General features: G+C 48.7%; 1 protein-coding gene across 1 annotated transcript in view; it reads left to right on the top strand.

Annotated features, from left to right (window-relative positions):
* tiam1a (TIAM Rac1 associated GEF 1a) overlaps positions 1–26538 on the top strand; it is a 90086-nt gene that overhangs the window by 54125 nt on the left and 9423 nt on the right. Inside the window, 9 exon segments of the mRNA XM_056284335.1 lie at positions 1077–1289; positions 2923–3044; positions 20925–21155; positions 22639–22707; positions 23464–23589; positions 24009–24117; positions 24986–25165; positions 25290–25408; positions 25591–25699. Of these exon segments, the coding sequence (XP_056140310.1) occupies positions 1077–1289; positions 2923–3044; positions 20925–21155; positions 22639–22707; positions 23464–23589; positions 24009–24117; positions 24986–25165; positions 25290–25408; positions 25591–25699 (1278 nt within the window).

Below are 26538 nucleotides of genomic sequence, written 5' to 3' on the forward strand. Positions count from 1 at the left end.
GCTGACATTTCACATTCCAGACAAGTGGGTCATAACTTGGGGCTAAATGTGTACTACGGTGTGTGAGCCTCGGTGTGTACGTAGTACAGAGTCTTCAGAGCATTATGAAAGATATATATGTATTGCCGTATATGAGAATACTCGCATTTTCCATTTGAGAAAATAGTTTAAAATGATTTTTTTAAGTCTGGTCTCATTACAAAAAAAGGAAAAAAAACTGCTGTGCGTGCGTGCGCGTGCGAGTGCGTGTGTGTGTGTGTGTGTGTGTGTGTGTAGGTGCATGCTCAATAATCCAGGTAAGAAAATCAAAGATGGCTGAACCAGTTCATCCGGATACAAGTGGATACAATCTGCAGTCAGTTTAGACTGGACTGAAGGGGTCTGAAGTCGAGTGATAAAATGTATCCGTCAAGAAACTTTGTATCCAGATGAACCGATTCAACTTTCTTCGATCTGCCGCGTGTGTGCGTGCGTGCGCGCCCGCGCGCGCGTGCACGTGGGAGAGCTTTCACTCTTCCCTACCAACTGTCACAACCAATCAGCTCTACTGGATGATGTTTGCTGCCACTTGATTAGTAAATTAAGTGCTGATTGTCAATTAGGAGAGCGGGGCACAGGTGGTCGGGGGGCGGGGCTAGAGAACCAGCGTCAAACCGATTTGTTCCGGTGGAAGCAAATGGAGTTTGCGTGGCGCCATACAGGGGCAGGATGAGACAAGCTTTGCACTTTCCAGGTTGACCCGTCCAATCCGGTGTTTGCCCCGGGGCCAAAAAAGGAGGGAAGTGAGCATTTTTAACGTATAGAAGCAGACTGAGGAAAACAAGGCCAGGCTGTGTTTGAGGAGGCTAGATCGTCAGGAAATGACGTCACACGGATGGTTTCTGCTGTGCTTTGAACGAGTCAGGATTTTATCAAGCTAGGCGGTTAGCTTTTCTTCATTCTCCCTCAGCGACACACGTGTCAGTAAGTCCTGTGTAGTGTGACATACGCAGCAACAAGGGAGCGCCACCCTTGCGGGAGCTTCTTCAATGCTGACGGATCCTCCCGTGGTCTCTGTCCCTTGTGCCCGTCCTCAGGTTTGAGAGCAGGGGACGAGATCCTCTTGCTGAACAGCAAGCCCGCCTCCGCCCTCCAAATGGACGACATGAGAGCTGCGTTTGTTAACCCGGCGTTGACCCTGAGTGTCAGTACCCTGCCCCAGCTGGACCCTCAGCTGCTCTGCCCCGTCCCCCCGAGATGCTCCGACAGGGAGAGGGACACCGCCACCGACATCTTCTCCCAGAGCCAAGGTACATTACAGCGAGACTGTGGGTGGTCCTCCTCACATGGACCACAGTAACACGCCCCCCCACCACCACCACCACACACACAGTATGATATATTTAGATGAGCCAATGGGTCTTTGGGACGTACCACGAGACTGCTTGTTCTGATACTTGTATTTCTATGATAACTGATGGAAAATACAATCTCATACTTTTTGTAAATTCTCAATGAAATACTTCGTACAATAAGCCCCCCCTCAGTGACACGTTTTGTGCCGACCCCCTTTTTCCCCCCATCTCAAATGCGACCTGCGCCTTCACTGTCACAGAAACAGCTTCCAGTCATCAACCCACCCTGTCAGTTTCCTCGGTGCTTTTAATGTAACAACGTGTAATGGAGGCTGGGCCGTTTTTAATGGTTTTTAGCACGTGATCCTGCAAAAAATAAATGAAATTAAATTAAATGAGAAGGAATGTCCCCTACCTTTATTCATCGGTTTCATCTTGTAAACTAATCAGTATAATTGTTTTGCTTCAGCATTTGATAGTCGTCATCTTTTTCTTTATCCCCCCCACCCACCAATTGTGTCCGGCCAATTACCCCACTCTTCCGAGCCGTCCCGGTCGCTGCTCCGCCCCCTCTGCTGATCCGGGGAGGGCTGCAGGCTACCACGTGCCTCCTCCCATACACGTGGAGTCGCCAGCCGCTACTTTTCACCTGACAGTGAGGACGTAGCACGTGGGAGGATCACGCTATTCCCCCCCAGTCCCCCCGAACTGGCGCCCCAGCCGACCAGAGGAGGCGCTAGTGCGGCGACCAGGACCCATACCCACATCCGGCTTCCCACCCGCAGACACGGCCAATTGTGTCTGTAGGGACGCCGGAAGTAACGCGGGGATTCGAACCGGCGATCCCCGTGTCGGTAGGCAACACAATAGACCGCCAAGCCACCCGGACGCCCCTGTCGTCTTTTGATTCACGAGCTCATGCAATTAGAAAAGCGTGTGATCTGCTGATTGTAACTTGGCCTCTAGTTTTCCATTCTTTATTAATGTCTTGACATCCCGCGTGTCCCAGCGCCGCGGCGAGAGGACATGGGTGTCATGTAACGTAACGTGCCTCTTAAAGAAGGGCTGAATGGGCCCGATGTGTTAATTATGCCAAGTGCTGTTTGATAGTCGGCCTACCTGCAGCTTTTCGTCATGGGAAGGGCACCATTTGTATTCCCTCTAAACTGGCTCTTGCGGTCCACAGGCTGACAAGCTGGACTTGCTCATGGCGGGGGAACATGAATATTAATGTGCATCCTTTTTAACATTGTGGAGCTGTCACGGCACAACGTGCCGCGCTCCAAGGGGGTCAGACATGACGTAAAAACAATACCAGCAGCCACATGAGTTGCTCCAGATGATATTGTCACGAGGAGGGAGGGACGGACGTGGGGGTCTCGAACACGGCAGTAGTCTAAAGGTGCGCTGCGAAAACGGAGATGATTCAGTTTGGAGGGTTTTGGCAAAATTGCACGTGGCCTGGAAGATCAAAAGTGGTGTTATTGAGAACAAAACTGGCTCCGGATAGTGTGTATTGCACAATTCCTCTTCAGCAAGTCTCTCTCTCTCCCTCTCTCTCCCTCCCTCCCCCTCTCTCTGTGTATAGAGGACATCCTGGATGAGGTGTCGGGCTTGACGGTGGAGAGCCCAGATGAGTCTCTGGAGGAGGGTTCTCGGTTATGCCCACAAAGTCCGGAAGACAAGCCTAGCGCTGGAGCGGGACATAAGGTGCGGAGTCATCCAACAAGTTAACATAGCCGGTCAGACGCGAATCCCCACTGCTTTAAAACCACATTTCCACCCCCCACCCCCCCCAAAAAACACAAACAACCCTATGTGTATGCACACTAACTAGAGGAATAACAATAGAGGTCTGAAAAGGGTGAAATGTTATGCTCTCAGTCGGGTGCATTACAGAGGAAGACGAAGACTGATGGCACCAGTATCGCCGACTGTGTCGGTGACCTGTGGCTTCCTTGGCTGATTGGCTCCATTGTTTCATTGCCACGATATGGATATGGATGATCACCAGTGGAGAACGCTGTGGACATGTGAGACAGAGGTGCGGCAGCCTGGGCCGTGCGTGTGACTGCGTGTGTGTTGATTTATGAAAGTAGCGCTGCGCAGATATTCTTTTTGGTCTTGTTCTCCAAATATTACCTCATCTGGGCCGTGCACGTGGCCGCCCGCGCCCGCAGAGGGGAGGAACGATAGCCAGTGAAAAGTTGGGAGCTGTTCACAGGCTTTTCCACGTGCGATGCTCGCGACCTTTTTAAACTAAGGGCGTTGGAATTGGCTGCCTCGGGACAGCAAGATCTGAGGCAACAATCGCATGCAGGGGCGCACATGCAGAGGCGCACATGCAGGGGTGCACATGCAGAGGCTCACATGCAGGGGGCGCACATGCAGGGGTGAGCGTAAGCAACCCACTTCCCTGCAGACGCGCCGCTCGCTCCCAGAGTTTTGGCACACGTTTCCGCCATGTGGTAAACGCGAGCGGTACATTCTCCCGCCCTCTCCATACGTCATCATTAAGCAGAATCAAATGGAGAGCAAAACGATACACAGCGTGCAGCCGGGGCGGTGTATAATAATGTTTGTCGGCGTGCACAGCGGTGCGACATCACGTTTCATAACCACCGCGTGAGCCGGTCTCTTCGACTCGCGGCTAATCTCGTGAAACAGATGTGTTTTGCGTGCCCCGTGCGTGCCGATGTGGAAAGATGGCGGTTAGACAGGTACGTGCGAGCGAGGGGGGGGGAGTGATCGGTGCCGCTATCTAATTAAGAAGCTGTCTGGTCTGATCAGCGTCAGCAGGGGGACACGCGGCGCACCGGCCCGTCTCCCTTAGACACGGCTGTCGCTTCCATTCCCATGACCATGCCTGATAACGAGTAAGCCCCAAAGTCCTTTTTCTCTTTCCTTTTCTTTTTTTGTTACCACTCCGGTCGATGGCCCCGACCAAGACGGTCACGAACAAAAGACGAGGGATGGAAATGTGCTCTGCTCGCACCGGATCTGTGTCAGTGAGCTTTTAGTCCACGGGGGGAAAAACTCAAGACGTGCCGGGTCAGCGCTCAGTCCCTTGACTCGCTTCTATCACACAGCGGTTGTTCTGTGGCTCCAGTGTGCCATGACTAGTGTGATGCTCGGCGAGATGGGGGGGTGGGTGGCTTACGGCAGGACTTTCCAGAGATCAGGGTGTTGTTAAAGTGCTGCGGTGTCAGGTTTGGGCGCACACTAGAAAGACGGGGTCCTTTTCTATGGATTCAGCTCAATAGAAGGTCAAAGAGCGATGGCAACCTCTGTAGAATTAAGTGCTTTTCTGGCCTTTGAGGAGCCAGTTATTTTCCAGAATTGCACAACATGTTTCAGACAGAACCAAGTGGCTTTTTTTTCATTTTCTACCAGCTTTATGGGCCTTAAACAGAGCTTCAGGACTGTTGTGGACTGGTCAGGACTGTTCTCTGAACCCACTTCAGGACACTGTTTTGAATGATCTAGTTTAAGGTTTGATAAACTTTTACAAAGAAATTCTTCTTTAGCGTACATGACTGGATTTTGCAGGTGATATGGTTTTGTTGGCTTCATCAGAACGCGACCTACAGCACACACTGGGGCAGTTTCAGCCGAGTGTGAAATGGCCGGGATGAGAGTCGGCACCTCCAAGTCTGAGGCCATGGTTCTCTACCGGAAAATGGTGGATTGCTCCCTCTGGGTTGGGGATGAGTTGTTGCCCCAAGTGAAGGAGTTCAAGTATCTCGGGGTCTTGTTCATGAGTGAGGGTAGGATGGAACGGGAGATTGACAGGCGGATTGGTGCAGCATCAGCAGTAATGCGGACGTTGTACCGGACCGTTGTGGTGAAGAGGGAGCTGAGCCGGAAGTCAAAGCTCTCAATTTACCAGTCAATCTTCGTTCCAACCCTCACCTATGGTCATGAGCTTTGGGTAGTGACCGAAAGGGTGATATCGCGGATACAAGCGGCTGAAATGAGTTTCCTCCATAGGGTGTCTGGGCTCAGCCTTAGACATAGGGTGAGGTGCTCAGCCATCCGGAGGGAGCTTGGAGTAGAGCCGCTGCTCCTTCACATCGAAAGGAGCCAGTTGAGGTGGTTCGGGCATATGATTAGGATGCCTCCTGGGCGTCTTCCTTTGGGGGTTTTCTGGGCACGTCCAACTGGGAGGAGACCCCTGGGGTAGACCCAGAACTCGCTGGAGGGACTACATGCCCAATCTGGCCTGGGAATGCCTTGGGATCCCCCCGGAGGAGCTGGAGGGCGTTGCTGGTGAGAAGGATGTTTGGAGTGCCCTACTTAGCTTGCTGCCACCACGACCCGACCCCGGAGAAATGGCTGATGATGAGATTAGTGGATTTCACTTCATTTTGGTGATTGTCTCAAGCTGGTTTGTATTTATGTATTTATGTATTGAACACGAGGCTTTCACTATATACAGTGGAGCAACTCTCCATCATCCAGTTAAGTTTACTTCCTATGGCGTATTGTCCAGTAAATGTGGGGCTTCCTAAATTGTTCGATTGGCACAATGAGGCCGACAAAGAAATAAATCAGGAAAACATACCAGCCAGAAGTCCCTCTCATGACAGAGGATGGATGTCTTCATCTGTTCTCCTTGGAGGTGCCATACTGAGGACTTTAGTTCAGGAGAACGGCGTGGTCTTCTCCATGACATTACCGCGTAGTGTTCTTTCACTTCTTAAATTCACCTTTATCATCTTTCCCCTGATACAGTAAAGAAAAAAAGACAAAGAAGCTTTTCTTTAGATATTGTCTCGGGGTCATCATGCACACGAGAAAAATAAAGTAAAACAATGCAAGCAAGACAATCTAAGACAAAACAGTACACTATACTGCATATATATATATATATATATATATATATATAGAGCCTTTTGATCTTCATCTCATTTCAGCCTGGTCTGTTGCCTTTCTTTCTCGCTGTCTGTCATTTCCTGTGTGCATTCTCTGCCCTCATTCCTTGTTTTATTCAACTGCTCTCTCTCTTTTACCATCTGCCTCACTGCTCCTCATAATTCAGCCACCAGGATTCAGAGGTGCGGGGTTAGGACCACATGCCCTCCCTCCTCCCACAGGATGGCTCCGTGCTCCTCTCTCTCTAGCTCCCTCGCTAGCCACCCATCCTCCTTTCTTTTCCATCGTATTCCCTTCCTGCGCTCTCTGCCCTTTATCTTCTTTGTCCTTGATCGAACTTCCTCTTCCCTTCTTCACCCCTCCCCCCCACTCCTCCTCCTCCCTGTCATCGCCTGCTGTTCATTACCATAAACATGAGGCTGCTGTTCGCTCTAGAACACCCCCCCCCCCGCGTCTTTGGGCCCTGACTCCATACTTAAGCTCTTCTGATGTCTTCTCCAGTCCACTCAGCCGTCTAAGATCAATCCCAGCTTGCATCAGAAACCCAAGTCACACTTGTCAAAAATAAAAAAACACTTTTCATAAAAATAACTCTAAGAGCATTTATTTTTTGCCAACATTAACCTTTTTTATATATATTTCCGTGCACCCATGGCTCTTCTTTTCAGTTCAGCGAGCCTGGGATTGGCTCATTAAAGGGAAAGCGTCACGTCTTTCCAACATTGTCTCTATATACAGCATATGTTGCAGGGCTAACACTCCATTAGCAGCCGCAACACCGAGCAGTTTCCCGTCTCTCTCTCTCTCTCTCAAACGCCGCTGACATGTTGATCCGTGAAGGTGTCGGCGTGCCTCCTGGCTTTCCAACCCGCGGCGTTGTGTAAGACAATGCAGCTAACAACACCGCGCACGGCTGTGAAATGCAGCCTTGTCGCTCACATTTTCTTAGACAGTGGGTAGAGCTAGTTGCATCTTCTTACACGATGCCCCCTGTCGGCAGAACCAGGAAGTACACGCGTTTCCACATTTCACAACCTGTCCACCAGTGACGTCACTGGGGGACAGGTTGGCCACACAACCTTGGTGCGGTTTCAGCGACTCGCGACGCACCGCTCCGTATTAACGGCTGCTGATGGAGGGTCCGAGGGGTTTCCGTTTGATTCTGCTACCCAGCCAGTCGTGGTTTCCCTCCGCGGGCTGCGTGTGAGGAGATGTGTGTTGCGTAGCCGCTCTAACAACTACATGCTACATGCAGGACCAGCCTTTGTGCAGTCTGCACCAGTCTGCAGAGCGCGGCGAGGCTGTGGATCGCATCTCCCCTCGTCCCATCCGGCGCCCCCTGGTCACATGTCGCACGGCGCAGAAGTGGCGCAGAAGTGGGCCAATTTTAATTATCCCTACATTCTAATTACTCGATTCGCCACAGCGAATCACATCGTTTAGTGCAGATAAATGAGTGTCTGCCTCGCCGGGGGTGGGGGGGGGGTGTTCATTATTATAGACAAAGGATAGAGCCACCTCCTTAACAAGATAAACCAACCAGAGCAGACGCAGTGATTGCGAGGGATAACGGTGATAATGGAGATGGCATTGATTGCTTGTGATCTCAGAGGTACACTCGCTTTCACCGGCGGGGGCTGATTGTACTTCGGTTCTGCCAGTTTTGCTTTAAGGTATATTGAAACAAGAAATAATGTCTTTTTCGGGGGACGGGGGGGGGGCTGAGTTGTATAATTTTGAGACTTTTTAGAGGGGTGTGTGTGTTGGGATAACTGTTACAGGAACATAGTTTGTCTAGAGCACTTTCTTTGTCTAGAACTGGGCTGCCCAAAGTGGGCTCCGCGGGCCCAAAGTGGGGCCCGCGGGCCAAAGCTGGCCCGCCACAAGGTTCTATTTGGCTCACAAGATGTTTCTAGTTTAAAAAAACAAAACATAATAAAAATCAAAAGGAAAATAAATTTGTCAAAGATTACAATAGAAATCACTGTTTCCGCCATTTTGTTTTTGTGAGGTGAATGTATGTTTAATACGTTGGATCCCTGATATTATTTTTCACAATCTGAGCACAGTGGGAGTAAAAAGTTTTACCGTTGACCTCGCAAAACCAAGAAATGACAGTCCCCGCCTACATTAACTCATTTAGCAGAAGCTTTTGTCCAGAATGATTTACACGAGAGCACCGGTTTCCCGTGTGTATGAAGGACTGGTCCTCTTCTCTTCCCTCATCCTGCTTTTCTTGGACTGGCCTGTCCCTCCTTCGCTCCTCTCCTATCAGCCTTCACAGATTTTTTTTTTTTTGTGGCTCTTATTCTGCTCAATGAAACTGACTATCCGGTTATTTCCAAGTCGTCCACTAGATGGAGCTCTGTGCTGAATTCTGACGACTGGCACTTTTTTTTCTTCCCCTGTTTGAAAGCAGCCCAGGCACAGAGCTACAGGACTCATTCAAAATCTGCCAATATGGGGCTGAACGTACAGACAGGACTAAATCAATGTTATATGTGTGTATATATATATATATGAGAGGGAAAGATTTTATTCATAAGGATTAGTAGGATATATGTAAAATAAAAAAAAAATCATACCTGATGAAATATGCATGGGGCATGCCTGCAGCTAGACACTGTGCACGCCACTCGCACCCGGCAGGGCTGAGGAAACGAGCGTGCGGATGAGGAAAGTGCTCACGACTGCCAGGAACTCCTCCACCGCCCCTGCATCAATTCATACCGATTCATGTCAAATCGCGCAATAATCCACTCACTTAATCACAGAGATTAAATGATTAAAGTCCCCGTCCTCTCCCGCAGTACATATCCCGTCATTCCCTGTGGGGATTTTTGGATTTGTGTGATTGAAATGCAAACTTTAAGACTCTTTACTCCGTGCCCGTGTGTGAAGACAGACCGACGTGGAGTAAGACCACACACACACACACACTATTGCATTGCTAAGAATAGGGAGAAATGTAATTTCTCTATTCAGGGAATTAAGAAAATGATGTTTACTTTTAAACTTCTGGGTTTCGGTGCCGCGTGGATGGACAGACTCCGGGGACAGCATCGCTCCGTTGCATCTCGACAAGCGCCTGAGTGGATCTGCACAGTCTGTGTGTGTGTGTGTGTGTGTGTGTGCGGATGCCACGTGTGTGGATATGTGTAATCTCTGTTTATCCTGCCTCTCAGATTTCCCCGGTTATGGCGGGTGGGTGTGAGAACAGGTCCGTGCTTGCTTCCACACTCCTCCCTCCGCACACCCCATCCCCCCCTCCCCTCCCCTCCCCTCCCCCTCCCCTTCCCGCTCTCCCTCGCCGCTTGCGGGGATGGTTCTGGATCGCATGGGCGCCTACTTCCGTGTGTCCTGGGCTGACTGGAGGTGAAAGGTACGGCTGTCTGGGCTCGTTTCTGTGTCGCTTTGTCGCCCGATGTTCAGTTTTCAATTTATTCATCCCGTTGTGTTTTCGTGTGTTCAGCCGCAGACGGGTGCAGTCCTGTTTGCCGTCTGTGTGTGCCGGCAACAAGGGCTCCTTCTGGTCTGCAGGGTCTGTGACTAGCAGGAGGAGTTGACTTGTAACTTTACATAGGTGTGAAGTCCATTCTAACAAAGGACCGGCGCCGTCCTTTACCGAGGCCCAGGTCTTACTGGGCTGGTTTGCTTTAGACTCGCCGTTAGCAAATAAATACACAAGACGGGGGCCGTTGCAGTATTGCCCTTGCAGGCTTTACACAACTTGCATGTTATCTGCACCTTTAACAGCTCGCTTATCTGTTGCATTCTTTCCTTATCTTTCCTGAGATCTGCAAATGTGGCGTAATGAGGGGCACGGCGGTGCTGCTGAGATTGCGTAAGTGTTGTTGTGCGGGAACGACGAGGCTGCAGCAGGTATGGCATGCATCGCACACTGTACATACTTCACGTGAGGGGGGGGGGGGAGAGCAAGCGAGAGAGAGAGAGAGAGATTACTGTTCGGGTGTGCGACTCTAACCGCCCACAGCATCTTCACCTCTCATCCTATCTCTCCCTCCCCGTCGTGTCTTGGGATGTTGTGATAGGTGTATTGTGTTGCCGGTCTGGTATGCCAGGCTGCGGTCAGAGGTACTTGGCCAGAAGAGTGAGACGTAAAGAGGATACGGAGGCGGTGACGGATGAAAGATGGACGGATAACGGGAGTGGGGGAGCGATGACGGGAGGACTCGGAGGAGCGAGCGAGAGGATGCTTGATCGGATAGCTGCCGTGGAGAAGTGGGGTGACAAGGTTGCTGGTGATCACGCGGCTGTTATTTTCACTGTGAGCTGCCCCGCTCAGTCAGTTTGCTGATGACCTAGTTTTGTTCCTCAGTGTTTTAGAGCAGTGTCGGCGCTGATTAATACGCATTCTCCTTTCCAAGTGCTTTGTGAATGGCCTTGTGCAGTCTACCATTCCCCGCATACGAGACTCTGCAGCTTGCCATCTTAAATTGCCGCGTCCGGCACTGACTCGTTCAGTGACTCAGAGGAATGCAATGTACCAGGAAGTCGGGGCAGATAAATGGACACCTGACTGCTTCTCGGTTCTGGCCTGAGGGACTCGAGGCGACGGACATGTCAGCCCTTCGGAGGAACAGGAACTCCAAACGCTCCTCCGAGTCCGTCCGTGACGTGTTGCAGCTGGTGAGCATTATCCCCCCCCCCCCGATGTGTGTCTGTCCGTCTCGCTGCATCCTTAATGCGTTGTTGCAGAGCTCGATAGATGCATCATCGGATTAAACATCACCGGGGGTTAAGCGTGTGATCCTCCAGTGTGGACCTCCCAGGCTGAAAACGTACACACTGCTAGTACTGGAGAGAACACTCGCACAAGAGTCCGCACGGCGTTGATCATCAGTCGGGGTGCAGTCGGCTGTACAAAGTTGTATATATCGACAATGCAGTTTGCAAAGTTGAAAACTTGCAGCATTTGGCAATATTGAAATGTGTAACGTGATGTCTTGGTGAACATCTCACACCATTCAGTTAGTGCACCTTCACCTCACAGGTTCCATCTGAGATGAGAGAAGGCAAGATGTATCATTCTGATGAAATAATTGATCGATTGATCGATCATGAATCTATCTATCTCTATCTATCTATCTATCTATCTATCTATCTATCTATCTATCTATCTATCTATCTATCTATCTATCTATCTATCTATCTATCTATCTATCTATCTATCTATCTATCTATCTATCTATCTATCTATCTATCTATCTATCTATCTATCTATCTATCTATCTATCTATCTATCTATCTATCTATCTATCTATCTATCTATATATGCGTATAGGCCAGATAAGGATTTGTCCATATTCATCCTTATTATTGTACTTATTGCTGTACTGATGGCTGACACGGTGGCACAGTGGCTGGCATGGTCGCCTCACAGCAAGAAGGTCCTGGGTTCGAGCCCCGGGGTAGTCCAACCTTGGGGGTCGTCCTCTGTGTGGAGTTTGCATGTTCTCCCCGTGTCTGCGTGGGTTTCCCCCAGCAGCTCCGGTTTCCTCCCACAGTCCAAAGACGTGTAGGTCAGGTGACTCGGCTGTACTAAATTGTCTCTCGGCCCTGTGATGGCCTGGCAGCCTGTCCAGGGTGTCTCCCCGCCAGCCGCCCAGTGACTGCTGGGATAGGCTGCAGCATCCCCGCGGCCCTGAGAGCAGGATAAGCGGTTGGGATGATGGATGGATGGATGTTGTGCTGATTGTTGTTGGTGTAGTATTATCCAGCAATTTATTTGACCCCCCTCTGTTCTAGACTATCCATCTTTTATCCCCATCCTGCCGCCATCTCTCTGCCTCCCCCCTCCCCCCCCCCCCACTTGTCCTTCTGCCTCTCGGCTGTCGCTAATTCCTCTGGCTGTTAAGGGCAAGACCCCTATTAGGGGTAGCAAGCCCGTCAATGTCATTGCTCTGCTCTGTTGTGTGTGTGTGTGTGTGTGTGTGTGTGTGTGTGTGTGTCTGTGTGTGTGTGTGTGTGTGTGTGTGTGTGTGTGTGTGTGTCTTGGACACCACGTAGCTCAGTATGTCTGTCCAGCATGATTGAGAGTCATTTCAATCAGATTGCCGTCATTGTGGCGCTGACAATTCTGCTGGATGTCTACCATATTGAGCAGGAGTTGTCAGCTATGCCGTTTTGAATTGTGTACTTCTCGTCCCGCAGCCATCCGCCGTAGCTGTGAAACGCTTTTTATTGACCTGCCGACACTTAACCGGGGGTTAAGTGACAGATTTCCAAGTTTTGATATTGAATTTTGTGCGTGTCTGGCTAAGTATGTCTGCATCGATCAGTATCATACAGCTAGTCTGAATACCACAGTGGAAACTGTGTGTTGTGATGCCCGTTGCACCAGAGGACAGGCCATGGGACCGATAATGACGGCCCCTGACCTGGTTTTATCAGCCATCCTTTAACCGCTGTCAATAAAATGACCTCACCAAAAGCTCCACGTTATCTCCGATGACAGCAGTTATACATGGGCAACGCCGTTGTCACTCCCTTACTCGCTGACGGTTAAGGATTGTATTGATTTATGTTGTCATATCAATTCAGCCGTTTTGTTGGAATTAGCAATTTGTAAGGTTATCATGGTGAGATGTCCCGCTGAACTTTTGGCCCCCAAAAAGTTCATGCAAGAACAGAAATCGTGTAGTCCTGATATACAATATCCAGGGGACAGTGTTGCCAGATTGGTTTGATGTTTCCCAGCCCAATAAGAGCACAAAATCTGCCCAAATTGATAAAAGAAAAAAAAAGTCCAAATATTATAGATAAACAATGCAAATTAATTCATAAACAATAGCAACAGTGTTGTGGCTCACTACGATACTTCAATATTGCGCAATAGCAAAACGACAATTTAAGTGTTGGCAAGTGCACTGGAATGCAGATACGAGGAAACTGAACACATCCTGCAGTGCGACGATACCACTCTACCCGTTTTTGCCCTCTGCCCTAAAAAGAACAAAGAAATAAAGGGGCAGCTCAAATACCAAAAATGACAGGTTTTAACCTACATTGGTAAACTGCAACACGAGCCTTGACAGTATGCCAAATTACAGTGTAGGCCCCCCCCCCCACATACAGCATAATCCCATGCTATCAAAGAGCCAAATAAATAGTGACACACACAACTGAAGCATTTCTCTTAAACTGAAAATACACATTAGGAATGTCTTACCTTCACGCTGAACAGGTCACGACCATCCCACCTTCTAACCCGGTGTAGGACTTTGTACAGTCACTTAGGCCAGGTGAATTGGAAACACTTGAACTTTGTACATTGACCAGGTGAACTTGCTAATACTTGGAAGAGTCAACAGAGGCGGCTTCTCTCGGAAGCCAAAGGAAGCCAGGCCTCACCACAAATGTATTCTAATAAAGAAAACTTTCAGTGTTTTAACACGCCAGCCAGCCCCGCCGCTGCCCAACCCAACCCTATTTCTGAGCTAGCCGAGCCCAGAAGCTTGCCTGCTGTGGCACCGAGAGCAAAGAAGCTTCCCTCTAACGTTATCCTCAAGTCCCACAAGACCTCGGTGGTGGGCTCTGATAGAAACTCGGGACACTCTCTCCCATCGACAAGCGACAGGGCAATGCTGGATCCCCAAAGGGTCAGGATGGAGGCCCTTCGAAAGCTTGGTCTACTAAAGAGTAACGAGGCCGACACGAGCCCTTCCCTGAGTCCAAAACTCTCGCCCAATTCCCGCAGGTCATGGGCCATCCCTGGCTCTCCCATCACTCCACCAGCTCCCCATACCCCGACATCTCCTTCCATGCCATCTCCTGCTCGGGTCACTAACTCACCTCCCCTCTGTCCCATCCACTTCCACAACTTTTACAGAAATCCAGGCTGCTGATCTTCTCCCTGCAACTTCTGCTTTTAGCGACTCAGTTGAACCAGTGCTACTTATCAGACTGTCTTCTGTGAAAAATGTCTGAGTCAACAAATTATGTGCAGACACAAAGCAGCACTCCACCCAACACTCCTGCTGAGTTGGCCAAAAAGTTAACCCCGCCCAAAATAACGGGTATAAAATCTGCCAGTCTCGAGTGCTCTGACACTGGTCTAAGTAATTCCATGGCTAGTCCCAAATCTAGTGAGGCTGAAGAGGACCTCGTTCAGCTGCATAACGCCAGACCGCGCCTTGTGTCTCTGAGCAGTGGCAGAGATTTTTTCCAAGTATTCAGGGAAGACGGACTACCAGTAACAAGGAAGCCTGCCTCGCCCGCCACCAAAGACTCGCAGAAACTGCCCCGATCACATGGCATCAGTGTGCTGATCTCCCCTCTTGCATAGAACAGAGAAGACAGCCACGAGGACCTAAGGAAGCTGGGACTGCTCAGACATTGAGGGTGAGGAACCTAATCCTCCACTTTTATCTATACCAACTACGATGGACTGCCGTGGAAAACTTTACTTAAATGGTAGCATTTTAAAACAAGGCATGCCTTGTAAAGGGTCTTTAAGTTGTTTCTCGTTATTTCATTAAAGGTTATTAATGTGTCATAGGTCAGTATCGAGATGTTCCAACACATTAATAAAAGGATTTCTTGGGTTGCAGGGTTGGGCCACATTTTGTCAATGCAAGTCTCAGCAGATATTCGCTCCAAAACCAAGTGATTAGACAAAAATAATTGAACCATTCTATGGCAGCTTCTTTAATTAACCTTGTGGACAAGACTATGAAAGGCAAGACCAAGTCCAGATCAAGTTTTTAGTGGGGCAAGTCTGAGTTAAGTCCAAGACTTTTGAGCCCAACTCGAGACCAATGGCGCCAAAACTTCAGTAAAGACTGACACCAGAACAGTGGAAGTCCAATTCAATGCCATGAATGCCACTGCAGTACTCTACCATCATCGTAAAAGTTAAAATTTCCCTACACTATAATATTCATTTCTTTTTCCCACCAAGGAAGGAATGTTTTGGTTTCAAATTGTCTAATGTTTTTATTTATCTTCTCAGAGAAAGTTTGATGTCCATTCAAAAAATTTAAGACAGTTAATTTAAGTCTTGTATTTGATCGGTCTTGAAAAGTTATCATGAGTCTGCATGCAAACACTACTTAACCTTAACCCTAAACCTAACCACTACATGACCTTAACCCTTAACCTAACCACTACATAACCTTAACCTAACCACTACATAACCTTAACCCTTAACCCTAAACCTAACCACTACTTAACCTTAACCCTAAACCTAACCACTACATGACCTTAACCCTTAACCTAACCACTACATAACCTTAACCTAACCACTACATAACCTTAACCCTTAACCCTAAACCTAACCACTACTTAACCTTAACCCTAAACCTAACCACTACATGACCTTAACCCTAAACCTAACCACTACATGACCTTAACCCTAAACCTAACCACTACATAACCTTAACCCTTAACCCTAAACCTAACCACTACTTAACCTTAACCCTAAACCTAACCACTACATGACCTTAACCCTAAACCTAACCACTACATGACCTTAACCCTAAACCTAACCACTACATAACCTTAACCCTTAACCCTAAACCTAACCACTACTTAACCTTAACCCTAAACCTAACCACTACATGACCTTAACCCTAAACCTAACCACTACATGACCTTAACCCTAAACCTAACCACTACATGACCTTAACCCTAAACCTAACCACTACATGACCTTAACCCTAAACCTAACCACTACATGACCTTAACCCTAAACCTAACCACTACATAACCTTAACCCTAAACCTAACCACTACATGACCTTAACCCTAAACCTAACCACTACATGACCTTAACCCTAAACCTAACCACTACATGACCTTAACCCTTAACCTAACCACTACATAACCTTAACCTAACCACTACATAACCTTAACCCTTAACCCTAAACCTAACCACTACTTAACCTTAACCCTAAACCTAACCACTACATGACCTTAACCCTAAACCTAACCACTACATGACCTTAACCCTAAACCTAACCACTACATAACCTTAACCCTAAACCTAACCACTACATGACCTTAACCCTAAACCTAACCACTATGTGACCTTAACCCTAAACCTAACCACTACATGACCTTAACCCTAAACCTAACCACTACATGACCTTAACCCTAAAGCTAACCACTACATAACCTTAACCCTAAACCTAACCACTACATGACCTTAACCCTAAACCTAACCACTATGTGACCTTAACCCTAAAGCTAACCACTACATAACCTGTCTAATGGTCAGTGAATCGCTAGCAGCAGTTTAGCCTGGTTCCCCTTAGAGGAAAAAAGCAAAAGTTTTAGCCAATCAGATTGAGGCCATGCTAGACCGAGCTCAACAGTCAAGTCAACGTTAGAAAGAAAAAGGGGGGGGGCAGCTTACTGTCGTCATCGTTGGGGGAAAAACAAAACCTGCTAGGTAGCGCGAGCGGAGCAAGCTAGCAGAACGGAGACGGGAACCTGGCCTTTCTTGCACTTCACCGGGCTTGTTTTTGAGCTGCAGCAGAGCAGAAGGCCCACCTCCGTCCTATATCCAATCACTTGTGATATCCATCCGCAGCTGGGTGTGTCTGCACAACCTTCCGCCGTGTGCTTTATCCTTTAGATGAGAAGGAACTCGGAGGCGGCACCGTGTGTTGGCCTGTGTAGATCTAGTGTGCGATTGTGCGTGCGGCTTTTACAGCGAACGGCATCGTCGTTTCTCGCTAATTGCATTCAGTCTGATCCACGCCTCGCTGAGTTTTGTGCAGATGTTGATTTTATACTTATCTGTCGTGTTAACTCTGTATTGTCTACCCCGCTTTGTTTTGATTTTATGCTGTCTGATACAGTGCTGCTTTATTTTTATTTTTTTTACTGTGTTCTGTAAGGTGCCCTTGAGTGTATTGAAAGGTGGCCACAAATAAAATGCATTATTATTATTATTATATTATTGGGGCTGCCCCTCATAGGGGTGTGCCCATAATGCATCTGTTACTAATAACCAGCGCCGTGAGACGTTCGCACGTGTTGTTGTGCAGTATTTGGAGATTAAACAAATGGCAGCATAAGCGCCAACGAGGCGCGTTGCCCCCAGTAACTGCCCTCGTCTATTCTGCTTTGTGAAAGCAAGTAGCTGTGATATCTCCGTGTGATAATGTGGGGATTTGATCGGCGTATGATCGTTATCGTATGGCGATATGATCTCCATGGTAAACTGGCTGCATTCCTGGGTAAATGTTGCCACGCGCCGCCGCTCATCAGCTGTGTGGGAGGGCGGGACGTGGCAGACGTCCACCCGGTCCATGTTGGACCTCTGAGCACACCCGCGAGAGCAGAAAGGAGTAGTGTCACATGGGAAAATGCTCCCCCACTATGTATATATATATATATATATATATATATATATATATATATATATACTCCTGTATTTTCACAATGTGTGTCTGGTGTGTGGTGTGTGTCTGTGTGAGAGTCTATAAACGGCCAAACTAAAGCACTTGGGGCCTTGATTCTTTTTGGAGGTTATTGGGGATGATCGGGGGGCACCTATAAAAAATAGCAGAACATTAAATTGAAATTATGCATAACTGTGCAAAATATGCATTTTTCTAAAAATGGCTAAAAACCACCTTTCTCGGCATTTCAGGTGATTCTGAGCATCTTTGATTTTTTTCACCTGTATAAAAAAAAATTTCCGGGACTCGGAAATGTTTTGGCATTATGCAACATATGCATTTTTGCAAAAATGCACTTATGATCCTCATTTTTTTTGGAGGTGGTAGGTATTGTTCCAGAGAGGACCAGAAAAACAGCAGAACATTAAAATAATTATAATAATTATGCATAATTATGCAAAATATGCATTTTCTAAAAATGGCTCAAAACCACTTTTCTCAGCATTTCAGAGGATTCTGAGCATTTGGGGGGGAGGGAGTTGGAGTGGGGGGGGGTTTAGGGGCAGGGGGAAGGCGGTTAGCTGGCAGGATGAAGAGGAGGGAGATTTAGACGGGTGGAGAACCAAACCGCTACATTGTAGCGAGGTTCTTCTAGTATATATATATATATATATATATATATATATATATATATATATATATATATATATATATATATATATATGTATGTATGTATGTATGTATGTATGTATATATGACTGTGGGTGGGCATGCTGATAATGGTAACTCATCAATGTTGTGTTGAGTGGTGGAGAAATTAACTAGTTTGCATAACAAATGAATACATCTTCTGAATATATATATGTATATATATATATATACTATATATACTGTATATACATACTATATATACATACTGTATATACTGTATATACATACTATGTGTGTGTGTGTATATATACACATAAATATATATATATATATATATATATATATATAAATAAATATATATATATATATATATATATATATATATATATACACATAAATATATATATATTAATAGCATCTTTTTTCCGGAAACCGTCAATGGTCTATCTTAACATTGTTTTTTTAATATAGTTCAAAACCCGCCCAAATCATGTAAAACCAAATAAAGTCCACCCGCCCAAGCCCTGTGTTCCCCCCACCCACTGCAACCCAAAATCCAAACCACCCAAATCTGGCAGCGCTGTCTAGGGATTGAATTATCACGACGTAGAAACTGGCTTTTTTTGGGGGGGAGAAAATGACGCCGCTGCTGTACTCCGATGTAAGAATTTAGAGGTTAGGTTTGTCGTACAAGTAGGGTTACGTTTAGGCAGATTCAAACGGGATCTTGAAGGCCAATCCGTGGCGGTCGGTGATGCGCTGCAGACGTGTGCGCCTGTGGTCGGGGCTCGGCTCGTGTCCTGCCCCACGTCCCACGTGCTGCTTCCTGCGACCGCCCTGCTGTCCGCTCAGCTCGTCTACGTGGAGAGCGAGGAGGCGGGGTGGGAGGTCTCGATGCTTGTCCGTCTCTCTGGCGGGCTTCGTGACGCCTGTCTGGACCCGTCACTCCAGTAACTCAGCCGGCTGCCGATGGAGAACCGTTTCTGAAGGCCTTCTTGAGTATTAGGGAAAAAAAGTGCTATATCACACATGGTGCATTGTACTTCTGTAGACACGTACGACTTCTCGCTTTCTCCATCACTGTTGTCTCTCTCCTCTCTCTCCTCTCTCTCTCTCTGTTTCTTGTCACTTATTGTCGCCCGCGAGCTCCTCCTGTTCACTTCAATGCCTTAGAAAGAAAGGACGAGCACACAACCTCCATCCTGCACGCATAGCTCCTTGCGGGGGTCTTCTTATATGAGCTTGCTGACCTGTGTGTGTACGCACAACGGTGCCCAACACATCAGACTGTATCGTTTAGCGTGTTTGCTCTGACTGTGGCGGTGTAAACTTGTGTAAAACTGAAGTGAAGCAGATGCAAGCTGCCGTGGCAGCTGCTGCACGACAGGGTGGCGGCATTGTTGGCGCGCTATGAGAGAGAGAGGGAGGACGTCGGCCTCGGGTTCGGCAAGTCTGCTCACGTTTGTGGTATGTTTTTTTTTTGTACCGGAGCTGAAGGTGGGACACGGTCTGGGCAGGCCGAGCCGAGCCGGGGTGTGTATGTAGATGAACCTCCATCCTACTCCGCGGCACTTTTATTCGTCGTGTTTCGCCTCATGTACTCGTGCGCGTGAAATGAAGCGAAGCGGCGTTTCCTCCCCGGCCCACAGCGGACGAGAAAACCACACGCAAGATCTGCGAGAGCGCACATATTCAAGCTAACGCAAGTAAAGAAAACTAAACAAAAATTTTTTAAAAAAAAATCACAGTGCAAGGGAACAAATGCCAGCCAGGATGACTGGAGATGCTGCACGTTTTTGGATAGATTTTGGTGTGCTGTGTGTACATAGTTGTGCGTGTTCCCAAGTGTTATGAGGTAACTCCCTCATGTTTTGTCGTTCTGTTTCCAGTGTGTATTGTGTGTTGGTGATTGCACTTAAAGGTGTAACGAGAAGGGGTCTTCATATTTTGTTATTCGTGAAAGCCTATCATATCAGCCTTCGTCCCAACCCTCCCCTATGGTCTAGAGCTTTGGCTAGGGACCGAAAGGGTGAGATGGCGGCTACAGGTGGCTGAAATGAGTTTCCTCCGTAGGGGGTCTGGGCTCAGCCTTAGAGATAGGGTGAGGAGCCCAGCTTCCGGAGGGAGCTCGGAGTAGAGCCGCTGCTCCTTCACCTCGAAAGGAGCCAGTTGAGGTGGTTCGGGCATCTGATCAGGATGCCTCCTGGACGCCTTCCTTTGGAGGTTTACCGGGCACGGCCAACTGGGAGGAGACCCCGGGGTAGACCCAGAACTCGCTGGAGGGACTACATGTCCAATCTGGCCTGGGAATGCCTTGGAGGAGCTGGAGGGCGTTGCTGGGGAGAGGGAGGTCCGGAGCGCCCTACTCCCCTTGCTGCCGCCGCCGCCCGACCCCGGAGAAGCGGCTGAAGACGAGATGAGAGAAAGCACATCCTGCCTACGGTGAAATAAATTGTGTTTTAGTTTGAGGCTGGTGATGAAGAATTGTTCTTCTCAACCTTTGGCAGTCTTAAAGCTGATGTGTCGGTCGCAACGCGTCTCAGAAGCTGGTCTTTTTGTTGTTTTTCCACCAGCGTTGTGCGTCAAAAGTGCACCGCAACACTGCGAGCTGCCCCAGACCCTATTTGTTACAGTAAAGTGCAAAAATTGACACCCATTTCTTTTCTTTCTTCTATTCCTTTTCTCCCCTCCAGAGCACAGTGCAGGTCGCTGCTTTCTGCCGCAGCCTCCACGAGATGAATCCCCCGGAGTGCCCGATGTCGTCCTCCTCCTCCTCCTCCTCCTCCTCGTCCTCCCTCACCCCGAGCCCTGTGTCGTCTGTGCCGCCCACGGCAGCCGCCGCCACCCAGAGACAGCTGTCCCACGCGGACAAACTCCGCAAGGTCATCAACGAGCTGGTGGAGACGGAGAAGACTTACGTCAAAGTCAGTGCAAGCTGTGTGTTGTGTTGTGTTGTGTTGTGTTGTGAGTCTGTGTTTTAATGAGAATAACATATCCGCACATTTGCAATGGTAGATGGAGCGTGCTCATCCAGCTTACACAGGCAAAGGAAGCCAGGTGGTCGTAGTACCAGTGTTGTAGTCGAGTCGCTAAACCTCGAGGTCGAGTCCCGAGTCCCCCAGTGTTCGAGTCCCCAAAGAAGAGGCCGAGTCTGAGTCCAGTCCCCGTTACCTGAGTCCGAGTCATCAAGGTTGAGTCTGAGTCGAGTTCCGAGGTGGGCTCCGGTGCTCCACTCTGGCACCGCGAATGAGCTGAGATACAAAATACAAAAGGTCGACATGCAACAAGACGCCACAGCTGTCGCCACTTCGAAGGCAGTTTGTTTACTTTGTGACACAACAGCCAAACAAAGGCACCCGCGAGCACGTGCGCACACACGCACACACCAGTGTTGTAGGCGGGTCGCTAAACCTCGAGGTCGAGTCTCGAGTCCCCCAGTGTTCGACTCCCGAGTCGTCGGTGCTCAAGTCCAAGTCGAGTCACGAGTCCTGAAAATCGGGGACTCGGGTCCAAGTCCTGGACTCGAGTACTACAACACTGCGTAGTACAAAAAGCAATAAAATCCAATCCAAATTGGACAAGTGTCCGGGTGGTGTGGCAGCCTATTCCGTCGCCTACCAACACGGGTATCGCTGGTTCGAATCCCCGTGTTACCTCCGGCTTGGTCGGGCGTCCCTACAGACACAACTGGCCGTGTCTGCGGATGGGAAGCCGGATGTGAGTACGTGTCCTGGTCGCCGCACTAGCGCCTCCTCTGGTCGGTCGGGGGTGCCTGTTCGGGGGGGGGTAACTGGGGGGAATAGCGTGATCCTCCCACGCGCTACGCCCCCCTGGTGAAACTCCTCACTGTCAGGTGAAAAGAAGCGGCTGGTTACTCCACATGTATGGGAGGAGGCACGTGGTAGTCTGCAGCCCTCCCCGGCTCGGCAGAGGCGGTGGAGCAGCGACCAGGATGGCTCGGAAGAGTGGAGCGATTGACCAAGTACAATTGGGGGGGGGGGGGGTCCGTAAATAAATAAATAAATAAATAGGACAAACGTGTACAAAAAGAAGCAGCTCGATTCATCTGCGTCAAACTGAAATCCAAAGAGAAACAACTCATTCAGCTCACAGGTCATCACCCACTCTCCCCGTATGAAGACGGGGGGGGGGGGGGGGCGGGGTTTATATCCATGACCATTCTGGCGAGTGTGACAGGCCGGCCTGCTGCTGGGCATGCTGTCCATTTGGCTGTCACGGAGGATCAAGATTCACACCTGGGAGAGCAGATTTGATGCTGTTCACTGTCAATTATCGAAACCAGCCATGATGGCGCCACAGCCGCCGGAGACTCACGCTAGAGACTTTGACTTGCGTGCCTCTGCGAACATAACTCATTCATTTCTGTTATGCTTATGTGTCCCGTAGGATCTCCGTTGCTTGATCGAGCGCTACTTGATGCCCCTGCAGAAGGAAAACTTCCTCACACAGGATGAGGTACCCTTGCTGTTAACGAACACCTGATACCGATTCCTTGTATGTTACGTGATGTTATGACGAACTTCAATATGACTTAAGTACTTTTGACTGAATTGTTGGTGATATTGTAGTACGGAGCAAAACCAAGCACCAGCGTACTCTGAGGGTATTCAGCCGTGAGTATGCTGGGTTTCATTTCAACCCGATGCTACGTCATCTGGTTTCACTGGCTAGCCCTCTCCTGCCTGGTTGAAGGCGGTATTTAACGCGGCGTCCGGGTAGCGTAGCGGTCTGTTCCGTTGCCTACCAACACGGGTGATCGGCGGTTCAAATCCCCGTGTTACCTCCGGCTTGGTCGGGCGTCCCTACAGACACAATTGGCTGTGTCTTCAGGTGGGTGGCCAGATATGGGTTATGTGTCCTGGTCGCTGCATTAGCACCTCCACTGGTCGGTCGGGGCACCTATTCGGGGGGGGGGGGGGCTGGGGGGAATAGCGTGATCTTCCCACGCGCTACGTCCCCCTGCTGAAACTCCTCACTGTCAGGTGAAAAGAAGCGGCTGGTGACACCACATGTATCGGAGGAGGCATGTGGTAGTCTGCAGCCCTCCCCAGATCAACGGAGGGGGTGGAGCAACAACTGGGACAGCTTGGAAGAGTGGGGTAATTGGCTGGGTACAATCTTAGGAGAAAATGATGATGACCCCAGGCCACATGACTGAGTGCAGGTGGATGATGTCCGTTTTCAGGTAGACTCTGTGTTGTATTTTTGTAGCTGGATGTGCTCTTTGGTAACCTTGGGGAGATGGTGGAGTTCCAGGTGGAGTTTCTGCAGACACTTGAAGATGGGACCAGACTGGTCCCCGATTTGGACAAACTAGAGAGGGTGGAGCAGTTTAAGGTGAGGAAAGTTTCTTCTTTTTGAATTGTATTTCAATTTGTCAACGCCTCATCTGTCCAGGTTTCCTGTAGAGATGTTTTGTGGGTAACTTTATCTCTGAGATGTAGGACCGTCAAATAGCAGTTCCACTTGTCATAAACGGTTATCTGCAATTTTCTTCCAGCGAGCAATTTTCCAGTTTTCAATGTGTCTGGAAATAAAAGAACGACAAAATACTATCGAGTATATTTCTCGCTGTATAGATCACAGGTCATTATTTGAAATCCTTGCACATTCCTTGTGTAACCGGTTTCAGTTCCGCATCACCGTAAATTGGATGACTCCTCATGCTAGCTGGGCCGGTATAGTCGCTGGGAAGTTGGATCAGTGGTAATATGCTGTAGCAGAATAACACGAGCCACCGCCATGTCGCCTCGCAGAAAGTGCTGTTTTCCCTGGGGGGTTCATTCCTGTACTACGCCGACCGCTTCAAGATCTACAGCGCCTTCTGTGCCAGCCACACCAAGGTCCCCAAGGTCCTGGCTAAAGGTACGAGTGTTGTTCTCAACTCGCGCCATGATCGCACAGCCATTATGTGCTCCTGTCATAATACACAAAAAACGTATAATACCTGTATAACAAATCTGCAGCAACCAAATTGAGTTTTTTATGGTCCACCACAGACCTGGCAACACTAGAATGACCGGGATTTCACTCCTACCTAAAACGACCATTGGTGGTCAAAATGACCGCTGTTTTTAAACTCTATATTCTGTCAAGATAAATACCCAGCTGAGATATTAATGCATTACATATGTTAGTGTGTCTATTATGAAACTAACTGACACCAAAATTAACATTTTAACAACTTTGATGCTATTTTTCAAACAATTTAAAATGGCCGCTGTCCAACGCCTGTAAATACTGCAGCGCCTCGGTGGTAGTCATGGTGCGCCTGTAACCAGACATGTTGGAAATAATCAAAAATCAAGTTTAGAGTATTTCTCTGCACTGGAGGACGCTAGTGTGTTTCTAGGACAGAGCAATGAACTTGACGAAGGAAATGATGCGACCAACACACGTCATAAGTAGTGACATGATGTGCACGATCACGTGCAAATTACGAGACGGTCATTTTGACCGCTCATGGTCGTTTTAGGTAGATCTTATCGTAACTTATTTGTGCAATTGATCTAAAATTCATTTTAAAGCAAATATATGCAATTTTAGGAGCATTCAGGGAGCGGCAGGTCTGTATCTTTTCCACAAAGTCATTAAACTTTGAAAATCCAAAACGGTCAAAATGACGGCCTTGGTCGTTCCAGTGTTTTAAGGCAGGTGTTGTGGTTTATCGTCCTAAAATATTAAGATGGCATGTTTATATGACTACGACATGTTTACATCTCTGCTCCTCCAGCTAAGACGGACCGAGACTTTAAGGCTTTTCTGGCGGAGAGAAACCCCAGACAGCAGCACTCCTCCACCCTGGAGTCCTACCTGATCAAACCCATCCAGAGGGTCCTGAAATATCCTCTGCTGCTGAAGGAGCTCTACTCTCTTACCGACCCAGACAGTGAGGAGCACTACCACCTGGATGGTAAGGAGGGGGGGGGGTGTCTTGTCTTTTTCTCTCAGTCACTCTTAATGATAGTCATTTGTTACACAGCAATGAAGTCTATTATAGTCTGACGCGTACCGTGACCCGTCTTTGTCTCGCTCAGTTGCGATGAAGGCCATGAACAAGGTGGCGAGCCACATAAATGAGATGCAGAAGCTGCACGAGGAGTACGGGGCCGTGTTTGACCAGCTCATCAACGAACAAACTGCGGATAAGAAAGAGGTGAAATCAGTGGTCACGGTGTTCCAATTAATGGCTTCATTTGTTTGTAGGGAAGTTCAGAGTACTTGCTTTGTGCAGCCATGAAACGTACCCCCTTTTAAAAGGACGACCTCCCACAAATGCAACAGATAATGCCAAGGTCTCTCTTAATATTTTCCTCTCTGAACAAAATAAACCACCAGGTGGCCGACCTCTCCATGGGGGATCTGCTGCTGCACGCCGCTGTGGTGTGGATCAACCCTCCGTCTTCTCTGGTCAAGAGCAAGAAGGACCCCGAGCTGTCGGCTTTTGGTAGGGCTCCACTTTAAAGGCCTTTCACTGCAACGGTCTTGCTCACATTGAAACACTGCCAAATCACCAACTGGCTTAATGATTTACTTTGTTACGGGAAAAGTAAACCTATTAAAAAAGAAAAGAGTAATAGTATGTGAGTGTCAAATACTGGTAATACTGGTATTTAACGGGTGGGGCAGTTCCATGTTACGTCGCAGCGTTTTCGGGGGTTTGCATGAGAGAGCTGTATTTTGAGTCGGAGTATAGGAGACATTTCGAAAGGCGTATTTCCCTTGAACATATTCGCACCTTTATGTGGAAATAGAAACATTTTCTCCCTAATCGTACTTGGCCAATTACCCTATTTCCTGAGGTGTCCTGGTTGCTGCTCCACCCTCTCAGCCGATCCGGGGGGAGGGGGGGGGTCTGGAGACTACCACGTGCCTCCTCCGATACGTGTGGAGTCGCCAGCCGCTTCTTGTCACCTGACAGGGAGGAGTTTCCCCAGGGGGATGTAGCGCGTGGGGGGATCACGCTGTTTCCCCTCTCACCGAACAGGTGCCCCGACCGACTAAAGGAGGCGCTAGTGCAGCGACCAGGACACGCACCCACATCCGGCTCCCCACCCGAAGACACGGCCAGTTGGGTCTGTAGGGACGCTAACACGGGGCTTCGAACCGGCGATCCCCGTGTTGGTAGGCAACGGAGTAGACCGCTACGCTACCCAATACAAACGTTTTAGACGGGGGAATCGGGGGTCGTCTCTGGAAGAGCAAATGTGGTCGGAAAGTTTCACGAGTAAAAAATCCTGTCGTGCTTCCGCGCTGGAGGGGAGCAGGTGAACTGTGAAGCGCTCC

Source organism: Lampris incognitus, chromosome 8 (genome assembly GCF_029633865.1).
Source record: "Lampris incognitus isolate fLamInc1 chromosome 8, fLamInc1.hap2, whole genome shotgun sequence".
Taxonomy (NCBI): domain Eukaryota; kingdom Metazoa; phylum Chordata; class Actinopteri; order Lampriformes; family Lampridae; genus Lampris; species Lampris incognitus.